Genomic DNA, 20,186 nt, shown 5'->3' with positions numbered 1-20,186 from the left:
GAACTTGCCTTCGACCACAATAGAATCAAATGCGATTGACAAACTTTATCTTTTGACTATTTATTTTGACGTAGAGCCATCTTTAACATATGGACTGCACTGAACACTAAAATGACTTCTAATATAGATTCGTCTGCGGATTCGCTTTTTAACCTAACTTATGTTTGAATCGAACTTGACAGTTTTCTCAAGAGTTGTTATGTATTTCTAACTTAAGTCAAACTGGAGCCTCAATATTGCAATAACGGTTAAGCACGCTGTAATTGTACTTATGTACCTCGTCACCCACTTCATGCAACTACATTAGTGGTCTAATAACACTTAGCGCGCTCGGCATAGTCCCATCATGCCGCTCAAAGTGTTGCCACAAATAATGTTTAGTTTGCAAAACCCGGTTATCTGGCTGGTGGGGCATGGGAGCCTAAGCTTCAGCTGTTAATGCAATCAGAGACTACTCAGACTTAGACGTGGGCGATCCTATATATGAAGGGTTATCAAAAACGCTCTGGAGAATTCCCAAAGCGCATTCTAATAAATCTAGTAAGCCTAAGATGCCATTAAAAGGAGAAAAATGACTAGATAATATAACAATATATGGTTTATGTAATGTAAAACGATACAACATAACAAAAGAGAACCATTGATTGATTGATTGATTTGTCTTTATTAGAGAGACTTTCAGCCCTTGGCTGGTTCGTCTCTCAAAAGAGAACCATTCCAAAACCATTTGATTAAATGTATAACCAGTAGTGAAATTACAATTAAAAACAATTTATTTACGGTACATTTTATTGTTTGAAACCATTCATGTACCATACAATGTACGGTATATTCAAACCCACGTATCAGTATTTTGAACAATTCAATAACAATAAAATGTATGGTTTTGCAAAAAAATATATATGGAGAAAAAATATGTTTTATATTGTTACGATACTTAGCAACCCGTATAGTATATTGTAAAAATCTTATTTACAATTCACGGTATGGTGTCTTACATTACATTTTATTGTTTTTGTATTTTTATTTTTACAGTGGTGTCTATTGTAAAAATATGGTTCCAAATAGTACTGTTACAATACAACGTTCAGTTTTTCTACTGTATTTTTTATTCGGGTTGGCGACCATAGGAATGTGTTTTAGTGGGTCGAGGAGAGAGTAGTCCTGGCTTCTACCGGCATTGTAGAAGACGGCCTTAACCCCACACTACCCTAACCTTCCTGTTAGGGTGTCTGATGAGCAGATTTATCCCCCTATGGTTTAGAAGGAAAAAAAAACACTACTCAAATCATAACACATAAATAAAATTTAGGATATTGTAGATATTCTGCACAGGAATCCATTTAGTGTACGTTTAGGATAAATTAAAACCCTAAAGAAGCATCATAAACAACCAATAGTGAACAACCAAAATTTCTTGTTTATCACACCATCAGCCCATAAAATTATCATAAAACTGTAGTTTAAAATCTTATCATCGGTGGACGCTCACTTCAGTCGGTACATTAGAAAATAAAACTCAAAAATCTTGAACGCCGAAATAGGATTATGTACACGGAGAGTAGAGAGTGGAAAGGTAATTTAATGCCATCTGCTAATCGAAGCCAATATCATAAGCATAAGAGCGATGAAGACGAAGGGTGCGTTATGCTTTCTGCACTGTCCATAAGCAAAAGCACCAAATCCCCTTCATCTTTCATCTATCGGCCTTTGCTGGGCAGATTGACATTTTTGGTTTACCGATTGTTATGTGCGGTTTAAAATTTTGTATCGCGCCTACGAATCCAGTGGTAAATTGTAGGGAGGAAAACTTCTTCCTGTTTTTATCTTGACATGTCAAAATCAATTTGGGATCGAAATTGAATGTGAAACAAACGAATGGTGAAAGGGAAGGTAATGGATATCATTTTAGTTTTTATTTCTTGTGATTCTAAGTTCTAATAAGTTATAATAATTATGTTGCTAATTTTCTATAAAGATTTATTAAATAGTTATTAATGCAACATGTGACGGAGTTTTCCAGTAAATTCACCAATTATTACCTGCAATGTAGCACAGTTAAAATAAGTAGGTACCTACATATAAAACTTACTTCACAACAGATAAATTAATGAAAACAACTTGAGAAAATATCACCTAGGACATCTGAAGCTAGATTGGAAATTCCCTTCTTACAGTTTGATAAATGTACGACATATTGTCGCCATCCCCGGTACCAACCGACAGACACCAGTAATGTTGATTGTCCGCGAACGCAGAAGGAATAAGAAACGGCATAAATCAAACCGGTAGGAGTGAGCCAAGTTCCTTTGTATGTATGCGGAAGCAACCAGGAAAATTTATCTGCTTTTGATTTGGTGGCGAAGTAGTTTCCTCGGTTCGCGAAATAAATAAATAATCGAATGAACGAAAATTGAAACAGCGATGGAAGCCCGATGGATTGTATTCCGCTCATTGAGATGCCAAATCTTTTGTTCGCTAGATTCCATGCTAGATTCCTGTAATTCCGGTTTGATAATAGCAAGTACTGCAAGCATGCTCCCATGGTAACGAAGATTTATTTCCATCTGGTAGGCGTTGGATGGCACCGGAAATTCAATCAAGTGGTTCTTGACTGGTATTGCTTGAATTCCAATGAATAATATATATATTGGTTAAGCTAACCCTAGTTGCCTACTTTTGGGCACATATTTACAAATCGCACATAAGCAACGAACGGCGAAGAAGTTTTACTTGCGATCAGCATCAAAGCATCAGCATCAAAGCATCATCAGAGCATTATCAGAGCATCAGAGTATCAACAGACCACCAGACCATCAGACCACAGACAAACAGACGTAACTCATAGAAGAACTTCATCAAATACTTTTCTCCGGTGTCTTTTTCATGAGCACACTGCCACCTGTTGGTACAACCGCGCGAGACACTGTCCGCCATGATGGATTTCGGTTTGACGTTTGTCTAACACGCACACTGGTGGCTGAACGGGCTCGTTTAGAAGCAAACCGTCAGCCTAGATAGCTGTGTAGTGTCGGTAGCGGTTGTCTCAATTGGCTAAGAATAACACTACGGACCACCTGTTCCGGGGGTAAAAGTCCACTAAACAGGGAACCCCAATCCAAGGTGTCAGGCGACCCGTGCTGAACTGCTGATGGATAAATGGTTGAGGGGGTTTAAAATATGCTCGATCTTCAACAGAGCCCGTAAAGTAGGTAGCTCGCTTTTTTGTGTTGCGTTACGGTTAAAGATCTACCAAACCGAACCCTAGTTACATCCGGTTTGTCAAGTTGGGGTAATGTGTTTTGGTAATAAGTATTCATGGTACAAAGTCCATGTTACTGATGACAGTTTCTAAAATTGCATTTACCCTGCCTTACTGATAGTTAAAGAATCGGGCTTTGCCCATCCGAGACTACACTTGATGTTAGGAAAACAAACATGCTTTACGTACCGTAATCCGGGGTAACATTGATCAGAATTTTCGATCTTTCTTGAATAATTCTCATGTAAAAGCAAACGTTTATATTTTTTTATATTTTATATTTTTAAAACAAGTACTGGCCCTCTCAGTATGCGTTAAGCCACTCGAAGAAGTATTATGAAACTTTAAAACATGTTTAAATAGGCTTTTTAATCTAATTTTTGGTTTTGTTAATTTGGGGTAACATTGATCATGTCAGTGATCAATGTTCGTTTGTGTTGAAAATACCCTTACTTACTAAATTCGGGCTCACTGATTTCGAATATGTTGTTCAAATTCATACAAGTTATGTACTTTTTGAGTTATTTTAGGATTAAAATCCTCCAAACCAATTCAGTTTTCATAAATAGCTAAATGATAGCAGATTACGATATACTATTCGATAGCAAAAACTGATTCAATATAAAATGCTTGTTTGAACATTTCATGAGGTCGGTCAAGCCGATCAATTTTACCCCGCTGATCAATGATACCCCGTTTTACGGTATCTAATTGCGTACTAACCTATCAAGGACTGTTATGTTCTGGTAATTCAAGGACTCACGTGCATTCTTATTGCAGAACACATTCTCTAATTTGACAAAGTTTTGCAACTAGCCTAAGAGTTGACAACAACAGTGTTGTTGTTTTCTCCATTTCTTGCAACATAAACAACATAGTTTCGTCGGTGTCATTACTACAAATCTAGTACTACACCGACCGTGCCCCATTGCATGAATTTCTGCTTATGTTGGTGTCTTGGGGAACAATCCAGCGAGCTGCATCCTAATCCGAACCTTGGCATCCTTTTTTCGCTCGGAGAATTCCAAGGAGAAACCGTATTGGTCTAATCCCGGTTTCATTTTTTTTTTCTAATTCAAGCAAAACCAAAACATTGGTCCTGTCATATGAGATATCAGAACACCTTTACTCAGCTTCATCCAACGGTACCGAAAATACCGATAAAGGAGTATCGTGACTAATCTTTGTGCTTCGATATCAATAGGCAAAGTTACGTTGATATCGAAAATTGAATATTGTTCGATAAATGTTCATGAAGAAAAACAAAGTTTCAGCGACAACACCGAATTTAACGAAATTAAGTTACGTTTCGGTACACACTTAGAAAATATAACCGAACTCGGTTGATTTTGAACCGAGTTTTTATCTGCTGAACGCTCGGTTTCCTGCTCGGTTCAAGAAGGTACTACCGAGCCCTCGTTAAAGCGTTTTGATTGCACGAACTGTCAAATATACCGACCATACTCGGTTGTTATTACTCAAATTTCCAATGACAACCGCACATCGGTTCCTTTGCGCTTACTGTCAAAACTACCGAACTCGGTTCTTATTAGCAGTGCACCCTCCCCTCCTAGTTTTAATAAAAATCATCGATTTTTATGAAATAAATATACGCTCAACATTTAGATAGTCATTTGTTTATTATTCTTTGCGCAAATGTTTCCTTATTTATTTAAATTGCAGCAAGCCTAATGACAGGCAGGCTGGATCATGGATACACTTTTTGCAAGGAATAGGTCATGGTATAGAAGACGATCAGGATATCTGCAAACATGATTACAATTGTTTCAATTATCGAGAGAATAAATACTTCAGTTGTATTTCAATTTACCTGGTTTATTAATTCCGTGGGATCTCAGATTTTTAATATTTCCCGTTAAAATCTACATCTTCAGCACACGAGCAACTAGCCAGAAAAAAAAAACAATGGCTGACGACTGGATGACTGGAAACAACCGAGTTTGTCGGTTAAAATATCCGGCGTGAAGTTCAGCGTCTTGACGTTTATACATTCAAGCGAAATTCGGTTTGTTTCACCGAGTTTTTTCGGTTTTCAAGCACCGAACGTGTAAACATCACTGATTTACCGAGTTATTCAGTTCGGGTGACAAACAATTTTGTTATTTTTACTCGGCATAACCGAAATTTCGGTTTTGTACAATAACAAACTGCCAAATTAACATTTTCTTCGGTTCCTTTTTGATTACCGATTCAATTCGGTTAAAAATTGAACCGAGTTCGTTTTTATTTTCTAAGTGTGTAAAGATTTATATCTTATCACCGATAAAGGACATATTTCAAGTTTGGTTATCGATCGATGAAGTTGTTTGAATATATGTAAATAACGTAATAATCAGTAAAGAATAGTCGACATTAATCTTTACATTTTGATAACGATCTTTAACGCAGTTTGTGAAATGGTTGACCGGGCTCCAGAAAATTTGGATTTTTTTATGGTGAAGATAACAACCAACCCCCATTTTCTATTGTAAAAGTGACATTTACAATACATGCTATGGTGGAAAACCATAGGTCTATTGTTACGCTATCGAACAATGGTTCATATCATAAATTTCAACGTGTTGTAAATAAAAATACACTGCTGTATCTCTCGAGGTATCTCTATGATTTTTATCATCAGTGTTTATTGTTGCTAAAATGTGAATAATTTTTTATTCGTGTACTTCAAGATGAAATGTTGCATACAAAAGTTGTACACAACAACTTCACTTTAAGAAAATTTCACTCAAGATTGAAGTTGTTGAACAGCAACTTAAATATTTGAGTGAAAAGTTACAGTGGCTTGGCTCCAATCAAATACAAACCGGTTTTGAGTATTTTTAACATATTTTGAATCAAAACACCATAAAATTTCTGCACAAGTACTCAGATTTGGCTGTGTTTCAGGAGTTGAGAAAAAAATACCCATGATTTCTTGCTTGAATAAACTCAATTTTGATAAAACATTCTCAGTGTGTATGTCACTTGTCCGTTCTGTCAAATTCACACGTCAAAATAAATCATCCGTCACCGTCTTTCGAGCAGCCAATCAAATTGTGTCAGATCACCATCCAGTTCGCGGCGGAAATTTCGATAGAATTTCCGTATTTTTCCTAGTCCTCAACATTCTAATCGGTGCCGACGTGACCTACCCGATTCCGGAGGAATTACCTTGCTGCCAGCGACCGACAAACGAAGGGTCAAGTCTGCCTGAGGGATGAGTGACATCGAGGCGAAGTTTTTTGTGCGGTCGTTCATACGCTTCCTGAACGGGCAGCTGGAGCAGCCAAATTTCAGCTCAGACTCCCGGGAGAGCCTGGAGGTGGCCATTCAGTGCTTGGAGAATGTTTATGAAATCGGACAGGAAGCGGAAGGGGACAAAAGCGACCAGGAGAACCCTCTGAACCACATCGATCTGTTCGAGGTGTACCGGAGCACGTTCACGAATGTCTCGCCGGAACGGAAACAGGAAGCGGAGAACCTGAAGAATGAAGGGAACCGGCTCATGAAGGAGGAAAAGTACCAAGAAGCGCTCAACACGTACAGCAAGTTAGTAAAGAATGTCGGGGTAAATGGGTATTTGTGTTTACACAAGTGCAGTGGCACTGATTGTAGTTTTATTCCTTATGTGGTAACTCGTAACTTGTTACGGAGATACACCTACCTGTGTGCTGATTTTTTGTGCTCAGGTATCAGATAATGTTCGATGCAGGGATGTAGAATTTTTAAGTTTTGTACAGTGTTCTAAAGTTGTGGATAAAAGTTTGTTGATAAACTTTGTTGAAGATTGGGAAGATTCAAATTTAACATTACACAGACCTTAGGTTCTAGTAGGTACCTATCAAAACTGGCAAAACCCTTTTGGGGTTTACCAGTTTACTTTAAAATTTAACCACGTAGACCAAATCTTGGCAATTTCTGAACCCCCTCCCCCTTGTGGACTTTAGATCATACAAAAATTTGGGAATTTGTATGGAGCGTGGACTTTGGCTAGATTGTCCTGCGGATGCCTTAAAAAAGTTCCGCAGAAGTACAATTCGCCCTGATAGGTTCTGATGACCATCCGGCCTAAAGACCCAGCACTTTTTTAGTCTTGAGATACTTCCAGAGAGTCCTCAACAACATTTCTCCTATGATTTCATCTGCATATTTTTCTAAGGATTTCTGCAGGAATTTCTTTCAGGAATTAGGGGAAATTGGTTTTCGGCAGTTTTATTTTCTTAGTCATAAGGGGTTTCTTGAAAGCTGTTGAACTAAAAGTTGGCCTCAAATCCTTCCCAACCAAGCTGAATTAAATGACCAAGCTTCAGGAAATTTGGTCGACAAAAAACCTCGCATGACGAAAAGAACCAACTTGCCGATAATACCCATCGTCATCCTATTTTAGTTTCTTTTTATTTCAAAATTAAGTCCAGTGATTTCTTTAATTTTTTTTCCACAAAGAATTCTTTAGGATTTTATTCAATGATTCGTCTAGAAAATACCCGCTGACATGCTTTTAGAAAGTGCTCGCTGAATTCCTTCAGATTTTTTTTCCTGGAATTGCTTCAGGAATACCTCTAATGATTTCACTAGATATTCCTTTGGAAATTTCTCGAAGGATTCCTAAAAGGAGTTTCATCTCCTTTAAGGAAATATTTCATATACTCTACCAGAGATTATTTCATAAATTGATCTATAAAATCCTTCAAAATTTTCCTCAAATAATCCTTTAGAATTTTATCCTGACATTTCGTTCAGAAATCATTGGAGGCATGCTCCCTGGATTCTTTGAGAATTGCTTCATGATGGCCTCTTAGAATTCTTCCAGGACATCCTCCAGGAATTGTTTAAGAAATTCATCCAGGATTTTCTTCGGGCATTCCTTCAGAAATTCCTCCAGGGATTTTTTCAGGATTTGCTCCAGCAGGGATTCCTTCAGGAATTCCCTCAGCAATTTCTTCAGGAATGGGGCACGTTCGGTGTAGTACTAGATTTGTAGTAATGAGCTGAATTTTAGTATGGAGAGAAGGTCAGTTCTACGTTTCTGCCATGAAATGGTGCAAAAAGCGTGGGTATTATGATTCTTTGCTTAATTTGATGCTGTTTGAGCAAAACTTTGGATAACTATGTTGTTTATGTTGCAAGAAATGGAGAAAACAACAACAATGTTGCCCAAAGTTTTGCTAAAACAGCATCAATTTAGGCAAGGAATCATAATACCCACGCTTTTTGCACCATTTCATTGCATAAACGGAGAATTGACCTTCTCACCATACAAAAATTCAGCTCATTACTACAAATCTAGTACTTCACCGATCTGTCCTATTGCTTCAGGGATTTCTTCAGGATTTTCTTCAGGGATTCCTTCAGAAATTCCTCCAGGAATTTCTACGGGAATTCCATCAGGAATTCCTTCAGGGATTACTCCAGGATCCTTCAGGAATTCCCTCAGCGATTTCTTCAGACAGTGTTTGGCAGCCGAAGTGATGAGTGAACCACTCATCAGTTTTTCTTCCCTTCTGTTGCTTCTGTTTCAATTACTAAGCGTGTCTATGTTCTCTCGTCGAGCCTCATGGTTCACGAAAGAATACAAAGAAGATACTTTAATATAGACAAGCTGCAGCGATGAGCAGGCATCGCTAAGTGTAGAGAATGCGGGGCAAAAGTTCGCAGTGGGTCTTTCTCTACGTACGGGTTAAGAACCCAGGCAAACTTGTATTGGTTCGACACATTATCAGGCAAGATTCGTCAATAAAAATTGGAACGATTTCGTTATGCAGTAGCAGATTTATGCCAAAAAATGTGTTTCTAGCTGTTTGATGTAATTATTGGACCTTTTGGATAAACAATTTCTAATGACTGAAAGAAGAATAATTACATAACCTCCTGATGTTGGAGAATCATCATTCCGTAATAGTTCGAGAGGTGCACTCGAATAAACAAAAATCTTCCAGTGCTTCTTGATGGAAGGAACATTGTTAAAGCCTCGACAGTGGGGCAAAAGTTTGCACTATATATCTGAATCAAGAGCATCAATATGATTACAAAATATTTGAAGCAATGATGATTTCGTGACACATTCTACGGGCCCCGTATCATCAATATCAACTTTTCAAAGTTGAGTAATGACATATTTGACATTTTTATCACATTCTACATTACTTTTGTCATCCAAAAATGTATTCGACATAATATTAGTATGGCAATAAATATAAATTGAACGACGATTAAGATTAACATTAAAATCGTGAGTTTAAGTCTTTTAGGCACACTTTTCATCCAAACTATCGTATTTTAAACACCAACACACTGATTTTTCAAAAGTATTCCATCATTTGTAGATAAATGTATGTAGATTTTTTAGCAAAAAAAGATTTTTAATCGGAAGACTTTACAACTTTGAAATATGGCTGATCATAGTATGGGTTTTTATTGCGTTGTAACGTCACGAAAAATCAACATTTTTTAATTTTATTCAAATACGGAAAACGTTACAAATATGCAATTTTGTATGCTCTTTGAACTCGAAAAGATCTTTCAAATGAGACTATAAGAAAGAAAATCGGTTCACGGAAGCCTGAGTTTCACCTGGTTGAAGTTTGCGTTGTAACGTCACGAAAAAAAAGTTCTGTGGAAAAGACCAAATCTTTCTGGGTTGGACGGCTTCTGAATTGAACAAACGTAGTTCTATATTCAAAACAGTTTCGTTGTCGTTGTGTATGAGCTCTTTTTCAAGATATCGTTTATAAATTGTGTACCATTGCCCGTTCATAAACTACGTAGACTTTTTAAGGACGGGGGAGAGGGTGTTTGGCTGAAATCTACGGTGTAACCGAAAATTTCTGTGATATCAGTAGCCAACAGACGAAACACTGACGAAATTACAAAGTTATTAAGTTGGTCAAAGACTTACAGTTGATGGATAGTTGGATTTAAAGTTCCACCAACAGGCGGCGCTAGAGAACTTACAAATTTTAAATTTCATACATCTCAGGATCCCTATTACATAGAAATACGATTTCTTCGGCAAAATTGCTTGGTAAGTAAAGGACTTGCTGTTGATTTACCAATAGATGCGAGATTTTGCCACTAGAAGACGTTAGTTTTCATTATGCAAAGCAGGAAAGGGATTAGAATTTCTTGAAAAGTATTCTACATGCTGGAACTTTTTTAATTTTGGACATATTGTATTCAAATCAAATAGTAATCAAAGATCAATATATAATTCTTAACTTTCAAAATTTAATTTGATTTGATTCACTTATTCCTAAGATTGTTGTACTAGGCCGGAGATGGGTACCATTAACCTTCATGAAGGAGTTTTCATACTGCTGATAGCAATAACATGGCCCTCCGAGCCATTTATCACAGAGCGGATTTTTAATAGAATAAAGTTGCTCTTGGAGTAGTGAAAATAATGCAATAATATATTCACAAATTCGGGCAATTTTGGCTGATTATTCTGATTCTAAAATGATGTGCATTTTCGTGACGTTACAACGCGAGCAGAACCCTGTTTGAAACTGAACGGGCGCTGTAACGTCACGAAATGTAAAAGTCGATTATCCAAAAACGAATCCGAAAGGTATATGTTTTACTTAACTGCATTGAAGAACAAACCAATAAATTTCAATGTTGGGAGAAATTTTCAGTTTAAAATAAAAATCCGAGCAAATTTTTCAGGATGTTTAATTCGCGGTAGAGGGGGTCGAATTCTAGCGCGTTGTAACGTCACGCTACAAATACGCATTTTAAACAAGCTTTTCTAATGAAAACTTTATGTTAAACAGGTCAAACATATCGGAAATTTTACAAGAAATCTGTATATGACAAAATAGTTTGAGTTTTACAGTCGTTTTTATGAATTATAGTGAAAAATCTGACTACGAATGCGTAGAAACGTTGTAACGTCACGGTAGAATGTGTCTTATCTCGACGGCGTGATGAGTTATATGCTGAAAAGTTTAAATATCTGGCGGTGTAAAATAATGGATCTCAGCGCGCTAGTCTTTGGAACAAAACTAGAAGAATATGGGTGATACTAAATCGAAAATGGGTGCCGATGCCATTAACCTTCATGAAGGAGTATTCATACTACTGATAGCAATAACATGGCCCTCCGAGCCATTTATCACAAAACGGATTTTCAATAGAATAAAGTTCCCCTTGAAGCAGTGAAGATAATGCAATAATATATTCACAAATTCGGGTAAATTTGGCTGATTATTCTGATTCTATCATGATGTGCATTTTCGTGACGTTGCAACGCGAGCAGAACCCTGTTTGAAACTGAACGGGCGTTGTAACGTCACGAAATGTAAAAGTCGATTATCCAAAAACAAATCCGAAATTTAAATGTTTTATTCCATTGAATTGAAGAACAAACCAATAAATTTCAATGGTGGAAAAAAATTTAGAATATCATAAAAATCCGGGCAGATTTTTTAAGATGTTGGTAGCGCGTTAGAGAGGGTCAGATTCTAGTGCGTTGTAACGTCACGCTACAAATACGCATTTTGAACACGTTTTTCTAATGTAAACTAAATGTTCAATAGGTCAAATATATCAGAAATTTTACAAGGAATCCGAATATGAAAAAATATTTTTAGGTTTATGCTCGTTTTTATGAGTTATAGTGGAAAATCTGACTACGAATGTGTCAAAACGTTGTAACGTCACGGTAGAATGTGTCTCATATATTTTCTTTGAATCCTTTTTTTTCTCTTTGTATTCGATTGATCTTTAATTCACTTGCTGACTATTATGTCTGACGATGAAGTCTCACTATATAACTCCGGGGGTATGTGACGAGGTTGGTAGAATAAGAATAGATGTTTCTGCGTTGACGTTCCAAACACGAAAGAGGACGGGTCCTCGGTTTATTCCTCTTTTATGCTATTCACATTTTGGCACTTCTAATTGTTAAGGTTGGTATTGCTCACTGTCATTAGACAGTAGCTCAAATTCGAATATAACAACTTCTTGCCCTTTTAAGAAAGAATACACAAAAATACAAATTAAGAAAAGTTACAAATGTTCGATAGCTGATATGTCAGCAAGGACTTTCTAATTCTAGATCAACAATTCAGAAAGTTCCATAAGGAACCGATAGTACTCTTATACTAAATGACTCCTAATCTTCAGTAAACAAAATCATCACTTAAATTCGGCCGACGTGTCCTCTTGGATCGCCTTGGTGGTTCGTTCGATGGATCCGCCTTACGTTTTCGTCTTCTTCGATCTTCCTCAATGGAATTTCCCGTTGTCCGATTATCAGACCCGTTATCCACTCCTTCCATTGTACAACGCTCAATAATCGCCTCTGCCATTTGGCCAGATCTGTTGAACGATACCACAACGTTGGGACGTGCCGACTGAATGCCATTATTGATCATCCTCAGTTGTACGCGATGTGCGGTAGTTACCACGCTTCCAATTTGAATCTGAATTGTATCCATCACTTTCGTCGTCCGAGTCGCGAGTTGTCATTCTTCCCATCAGCTCATTCAGGTTTTCGTCGACACTGGGTCTTGTACTAGGTCCTTCTTTGGGGTCATCCTCATCAATAGAATGAACACGGTGATTTAGCAAATTTTTCAACGCATAACATATGCGCTTGATGTGCCCTCTCATATTACAAAAATCGCAAATCATATTGGCGTACTTGGATTTATTATTCCGCGGCGTCCTCAGTAGTCCTCCTCTGCTGGATGAATCGATCCTTCCGGTTCCTCGCGGAGTAGATCTGAACACTAACCTACAGGGGATAGACAAAATGATCAAGACAGGCAAATTTTTCCCTCCTCAAAAAATATTCAAATAGCTGTAATTTTTCGAAAAGTGCATCAAATGTTCTCAAATTTTTACTGTAAGTGGATCAACTAGTTGTGTGTCAGTGGACAAAATTCGGAAAAGATCGGGCTATTTTGCACGAAGTTATAAAGATTCTGGAAAAAGGTATATTTATTCGATAGCCAACTTTGAGCTGTTATATCTCCGGATTCAATGAACCGACTACAATGAAAATTTGACCATTTACGACTTATATAATGAGCTTTGAAAAACTTTTGACTTAACTTTGAATTCTTAACACGGAAGAAAATTATAACGATTAGATTATTTTTCTAATAAAACACTAAATTTTCTTAAATTTCAACATCGTTTCAAAATTCAAGATGCTAATAATTGTTCATTTATATTCTCTTTAATTGTCTTGAATATAAATATGTTATTAAAGAAAGTAACAACATAGCCGGAAATTTATTGAAAAAGTAATGGGATGCATTTTAACAATAGACCAATTCACTTAAAAATTATAAAATAAATGAAATTGCTATAACTTTTTCTCTTGTTAATAATTACAAGTTGAGTCAATTGTTATTCAGAGCTCATTATATAAGTCGTAAATGGTCAAATTTTCATTGCATTCGGTTCATTGAATCCGGAGATATAACAGCTCAAAGTTGGCCATCGGATAAATATACCTTTTTCCAGAATCTTTATAACTTCGTGCAGAATAGCCCGATCTTTTCCAAATTTTGTCCACTAATACACAACTAGTTGATCCACTTACAGTAAAAATTTGAGAACATTTGATGCACTTTTCGAAAAGTTACAGCTATTTGAATATTTTTTGAGTAGGGAAAATTTTGCCTGTCCCGATCATTTTGTCTATCCCCTGTATCTTTAACCGAGCCTCTGTTCAAGTTTCTTGCAGCTTGATAAGTCAAAGCTAATTTATCGTAACTCGTTCTACGGCCCTGATGACCTGGAGTATGAAGAGCTCCCACTTGGCTTATCTCGGTATCGGTATTCAAGGACACGGCATTATTGGTTGCTATCTCCCAGGTTGCAACTACTTTCTCAACTGTTTCCAAAGTGGGGTTATCTTCATTTAAAAGCTGTTGTTGCAAACTTTTGTCCCGTACCCCTGCTACAATGCGATCTCTAATGGCGGAGTTTTTAAAATTCTCGAAACCGCAAAACTCCGCAAGTAGCTTGTCCGCAAGAATGAAGTCCTCTACTGACTCGTTGGGCAATTGAACTCTATTGTTGAATTTAACACGCTGAATGAAATCGGTCTCTTTTTTGTCCAACCTGGATTTTAATTTCCTGATCATCTCATCATAAGAGACCTGAGTAAGCTCGGTGTTTGGAAACAATAGTTTCAATTCCGTAAAAACGGTTGGTCCACTCATCGTAATGAAATACGCCTTGTAATTTTCTTTTTCGACCTTGTTCATTGAGAAAAAATAGGTCAAACGTTCAACCCAGTCCGAAAACTTTCCGCCCGGCGGTATGGCTCGATGGTAAACGCCATGTTGGATTGAGCCATTATTCAATTACTTTGGGGTCACCTTGCGACACGTAGTATGCGCTACACCAGCTAGCTACCCTGTATGGCACCACCGGACCGATACTTTTTGATCAATTCCTTCGGATGACGCTACCAGATGAAGTCCAGAAAGACACAACCAAATCCACTCGTACAGTACGTACACCCTTTCGTCGAGACAAACTCGCTCTAGCCTTAGCGAAAACTTTGTACGGTACCTACTTGGTCCACCGTAGGCTCACCTCACTTAAACTGTTGAATATCTTTAAAGAATATTGCACGCGATAAAAAAAAAATATCACTTCACCCCTGACGCTACCGACTGTAACCTTTTGTTGCGTCCACTATCGGGTTTAGTCTATTAAATTCACTTGTTTCGCACAATGAAGCACAAACGATCTTTTCACGTGGATTTCTCCTCGCAGCCACTATTATGTCTGACGATGAAGTCTCACTATATAACTCCGGGGGTATGTGACGAGGTTGATAGAATAAGAATAGATGTTTCTGCGTTGACGTTCCAAACACGAAAGAGGACGGGTCCTCAGTTTATTCCTCTTTTATGCTATTCACATTTTGGCACTTCTTATTGTTAAGGTTGGTATTGCTCACTGTCATTAGACAGTAGCTCAAATTCGAATATAACACTGACGATGGGCTTATCCTTACTCAACTCTGAAAACGCGTGGCAATGGGCTTTACTTAAGCTTTTTAATATTTACTGTATTGGCCTTGAGCTATAATCGACTCAATACACACACACATTCATTGGGCTTGGGCTTTTACCCGACTCAACTTTGAACACGCTAGGCTATGGGCCATACTTTACTCGTTTTTTAGTATTGAATTGGCCATAATTTGTACTCGACTCAATGCATACATCTCTGTTGGCCTTGGGCCTTACCCGACTCAGTTACAAAAGCTCGATTTCTTTTTATTTGAACTGGCCATGAGCTATATATAGCTTATACTTATAAGTACTCGGCGCAATACCCCTGTTGGCCATGGGCTTAACCCGACGCAACAAACGGACCACTTGGCAATGAGCTAAAACTCTGCGCAAGTCATACCGTTACTAAAAAAAGAAACATTGTTGGCAACCATGTTGGGTGAACACATCACCGCTACTTACTAGACCCTTTATGGCACACTTTACTCACACCAAACCAACACTTCAAGCTTTTCTAGATTTTGTGTTCACTTTCTGAATGTACTTTTACAACCATTTTCATCAAGTAACTATCGCAAATAATAATTATAAGAGTTATAACAATAAAGTATTCTTGCCGAATGCATCACTTTTATTAGCGTCGCCGGGCACCTTCTCGCTTCATTGAACCGGGCAAGAGCGAATAACGGATTTCGGGAAGCGTTTCCGAGCACGTCGCTTCACGATGTGTTATACTCGTCGAGTGTAGCTCAAGCTGAGTATAGACCACTCAGTGACTCGCGATAGAATTCCAAACTCTGGCTTCAAAAATTCTCCCAGGAATTGTTTACTAAATTCCTCCAGGGATCCCTTCAGGAATTCCTTCAGGAATACTTCCAGAAATTCCTTCAGGAATTCCTCCAGGGATTTTTCTTCAATAATTCCGCCTGGGATTCTTTCAGGAATTCCTCCAGGGTTTTTTTAGGAACTCCTCCAGGGATTCCTTTAGGCATTCCTCGGAAGTTCCTCCAGGGATTTCTCAGAAACTCCTCCAGGAATTGTTTCCTAAATTCCTCCAGGAATTCCTTCAGGGATTCAATCAGGAATTCCTCCAGGGATTCAATCAGGAATTCCTCCAGGGATTCCTTTAAGAATTCCCTCAGCGATGTCTTCAGAATTTGCTCCAGGGATTCCTTCAGGATTTTTTCAGGAATTCCTCCAGGGTTTTTTTTTTCAGGAACTCCTCCAGGGATTCCTCTAGGCATTCAATGAAGAAAATCCTTGGGAGTTCCTCCAGGGATTCCTTCAGAAACTCCTCCAGGAATTGTTTACTAAATTCATGCAGGAATTCCTTCAGTAATTCCATCAGCGATTCCATCAGGAACTCCTCCAGGGATTCCTTCAGGAATTCCTTCAGCGATATCTTCAGGAATTGCTCCAGGGGTTCATTCAGGGATTCCTTCAGGAATTCCTCTAAGAATTTCTCCAGGGATTTCTTCAATAATTCCGTCTGGGATTGTTCTAGGAATTCCTCCAGGGTTTTTTTTTTCTGGAACTCCTCCAGTGATTTTTTTATGCATACCTCGAGGGAAATCTTCAGGAGTTCCTCCAGAGGTTTCTTCAAGAATTCCTCCATAGTTGTTTACTAAATTCCTCCAGGAATTCCGTCAATAATTCCTTCAGGGATTCCTTCAGGAATTCCTCCAGGGATTCCTTCAAGAATTCCTCCAGGGATTCTTTCAGGAATCCCCTGAGCGATTTCTCCATGATTTGCTCCAGGGATACCTTCAGGATTTGTTCCATGGATTCCTTCAGGAGTTCCTTCAGGAATTCCTCCAGGGATTCCTCAGGAATTATTTTCAAAATTCCTTCAGGGATTTCTTCAATGATTCCACCTGGGATTCTTCCAGGAATTCTTCCAGGTTTTTTTTTCAGGAACTCCTCCAGGCATTCTTCAAGGGAAATCTTAAGGAATTCCTCCAGGGATTTCTTCAAGAGTTCTTCTAGGAATTCCTTCAGTAATTTCTCCAGTAATTGTTTCGAAAATTCCTCCAGGATTCCTTAAGGAAACCCTCGTAGAATTTCTTCAGGAAATCTTCCAGAGATTCCTTCATGAATTCCTCCAGGGATTTCTTCTGGAATCCCTCCAGAAACTCCCTTAAGGATTACTAACACGAACACGTCTTGCATCCAGTCGGTCGGAAATGTCGCGGTTTCCTATATGTTGCAGAATAATTAATGCAGCAGTTGTACGATAGGCAGATCAAGTGTGTTGATTATGTTTTTTTTATCCTAATTGTAACATTGAGCAAATAAATGTATGTTTTTAAGATGAATTCTTCTACTTTTCATCTGATGATTTTGAAAATTCTAATTTACTTAAATCCTAATTACTTCTAAATTTTGTCAAACAACACCTTAAACGGGAGCGGGACATTTGGCATAAAGTCATTTGGCATAAGGTCGTTTGGCATAAGGTCACTTGGCATAAAGACATTTGGCATAACGGTCATTTGGCATAATGGACATTTGGCATAAGCACCCTTCTTTATTATGCCAAGTGTCCATTATGCCAAATGACCGTTATGCCAAATGTCGTTATGCCAAGTGACCTTATGCCAAACGGCCTTATGCCAAATGACTTTATGCCAAATGACACAGACCCCCTTAAACATATCGCGTCATTCTTATTCTTTCAGAGCCATTAACCTAGATGCAACCAATCCTGTGTTTTACTGCAACCGTGCCGCTGCATACAGCCGCCTAGGGGACTACCAGAGCGCTGCTGACGATTGCCGCATGTCGCTGCGTTACGATCCAAACTACAGCAAAGCTTACGGTCGTTTGGGGTTGGCTTATTCGAAGATGAATAAACACGAACTGGCTTTGGATGCGTACCAGAATGCGCTCCGGATCGAACCGGACAACCAGGACTACAAAAACAACATGAGCGTTACTCAGCAGCGACTGGAAGAACTTCGATCGGCACCGGCGGGAGGTGCAGCTGGCGCCGCAGGTTTGCCAAATCTGGGAGCCGGAGGACTTGGTGGGATCGACTTTGCTGCTGCTCTGAACAACCCGGCGCTAGTCAATATGGCCACCAGAATGATGAGCGATCCGTCGATCCAGAACATGTAAGTTTTTGGCGGGTTGATTTAGAGCACATTATTTTCAGTAGATCCATTATTTGTTTAAATCTGAAAATTTAATACCATACCTATATCAAAAGGGCAAAATACATTTTTGTTGAAATATTCTGTAATCGCCTTTCAGTTATCTTACAAATTTTGTATTATCGCTTTCAGGCTCGGTCAGCTCAGCGGCATGAACAACGTGGACGCCCTGCTGGAGACCGGACGGCAACTGGCAATGCAAATGAGCAATCAAAATCCGGACGTCTTTGCCAACGTGATCCGCCAGATGGAACAATCCGGTGTGGTGCCACCCGGTAGTACTCCCGGTGCCAATCAGAACGGTGGTGATGGAAACAACGACAACCCACAGCAGCCACCTCCGGCCGATTCTTAAGCTGTTTCGATGCATGCATTGGTAGAAACAGTTGTGAGTCTAACGGACGAAACCCTTCCAATTGAAATGATTTATTGCAATTAGTCACTGCATCTTCTAAGTGTGTGCGTTTGTAGGAGCCAATCTAACGATTATTTTGAAACTGTAGGAACAATAACTTACGACACTCGATTGCACATCGAATCATTTTTGTGTTTCCCCAGAATACGTTTAATTCATCGGTGCGACTATACCTTGTTTCAATTTGAAAATATTAATAAAATAAATTTAATCCACACCGTTTTATTGTATTTCTTTTTTTTTCTTCTTTTTTTTGTGGCTCTACGTTGCCACTGGGACTTGCCTGCCTCGCTTCAATTTAGTGCTCTTTGAGCACTTTCACAGTTATTAATTGAAGGGCTCTCTTTGCCTGCCATTGCATGAATTTGTATTTTGTGAGGCAAATACAATGATACACTATCTCCAGGGAATCGAGAACACGGCGTGTGTATGGGAAAGGTTTATAACAAAAAAATAGGCATCGTCAAATTTTTCGCAACTCAAAAATAGAGGCTTTCAGCTTTCATTTGCACGGTCCCTCAAAAAAATCCACCGAGGGATCTCGAACAACTTTTTCAGAATACTGTTTTTCCCCATACAAAATGAACGGTTCCAAATTAATCCCTATTTCTACTTAACAAACATACCCAATTTTTGTATGAAAAAGTTCCCCCGATGGAATATTTCGATGTTGGGCTTGAATGAAAGCTAGAAGCGTCAACTTTCACGTAACGTAAAAATTAGCGATGCCTATTTTTTTGTAATAAATTTCTTCTACCAGACACACCGTGAGAAGAATCTTTTAAAGAACGTTCTCCTTATCGGCTCACCGTTTCGCAACCCAGAATTCATAACTGGAGCAATCTGTGGAGGATCCCCAGGATAAGTCCATGGAGGAATTTCAGGAGAAATCCCTAGAAGAATCCCTCTTGAATTGAAAAAAATGCAGAAACTCCTACAAGAATTTCTGGAAAAATTCGTGGACGAATTCTTTGAGAAATTTCTGGAAAAATAATTGCGGCTTCCTGGAGGAAAGATTGAAGGAACTCCTCGAGGAATTTCTGAAAGAATTCCTGGAGAGATTTTTGAGGAATATCTGAAGAAATTCATTGATGAATCCCTGGAGGAATTCCTGAAGATATTCCTGGAGAAATCCATGGAGGAAATTCTCGAGGAATTCCTGGAAGAGTTCCAGGAGATTTTTTTTTTCTAGAGACATCCGTGGAGGAATTCTTGGAGGAATACCTAGAAGAACTCTTGGAGGAATACCTGGAGAAAAAATTAGGGGACTTTCTGAAGGAATAACTAGAAGAATTTCTAGAGTTATCCCAGGGAAAATGTCTGCAGAAATTCCAGAAAAATATCCTGAAAAAATTCCTGTAGAAATCTAG

The 20,186-nt window shown here is 38.4% G+C and overlaps 1 protein-coding gene across 1 annotated transcript; it reads left to right on the top strand.

Moving 5' to 3' along the window:
• Positions 1-6,289: 6,289 nt before the first annotated feature.
• LOC109430323 (small glutamine-rich tetratricopeptide repeat-containing protein beta) lies at positions 6,290-19,033 on the top strand. The gene is made up of 3 exons (XM_029867065.2): positions 6,290-6,811; positions 17,928-18,362; positions 18,534-19,033. Exons 1-3 carry the CDS (start codon positions 6,480-6,482, stop codon positions 18,754-18,756), a joined length of 990 nt encoding a protein of 329 aa, XP_029722925.2. The 5' UTR covers positions 6,290-6,479; the 3' UTR covers positions 18,757-19,033.
• Positions 19,034-20,186: the final 1,153 nt, after the last annotated feature.

Source organism: Aedes albopictus, chromosome 1 (assembly GCF_035046485.1).
Source record: "Aedes albopictus strain Foshan chromosome 1, AalbF5, whole genome shotgun sequence".
Taxonomy (NCBI): Eukaryota; Metazoa; Arthropoda; class Insecta; order Diptera; family Culicidae; genus Aedes; species Aedes albopictus.
This window is presented reverse-complemented; position numbering and strand designations above follow the sequence as displayed.

What these genes read in the sequence shown, in the direction of transcription:
- LOC109430323 (XM_029867065.2), top strand. Translation starts at nt 6,480, where the DNA reads ATGAGTGACATCGAGGCGAAGTTTTTTGTGCGGTCGTTCATACGCTTC. An exon ending in GCGCTCAACACGTACAGCAA is followed by an intron (nt 6,812 to 17,927) that starts GTTAGTAAAGAA and finishes TTATTCTTTCAG; the next exon opens with AGCCATTAACCTAGATGCAA. An exon ending in GATCCGTCGATCCAGAACAT is followed by an intron (nt 18,363 to 18,533) that starts GTAAGTTTTTGG and finishes TATCGCTTTCAG; the next exon opens with GCTCGGTCAGCTCAGCGGCA.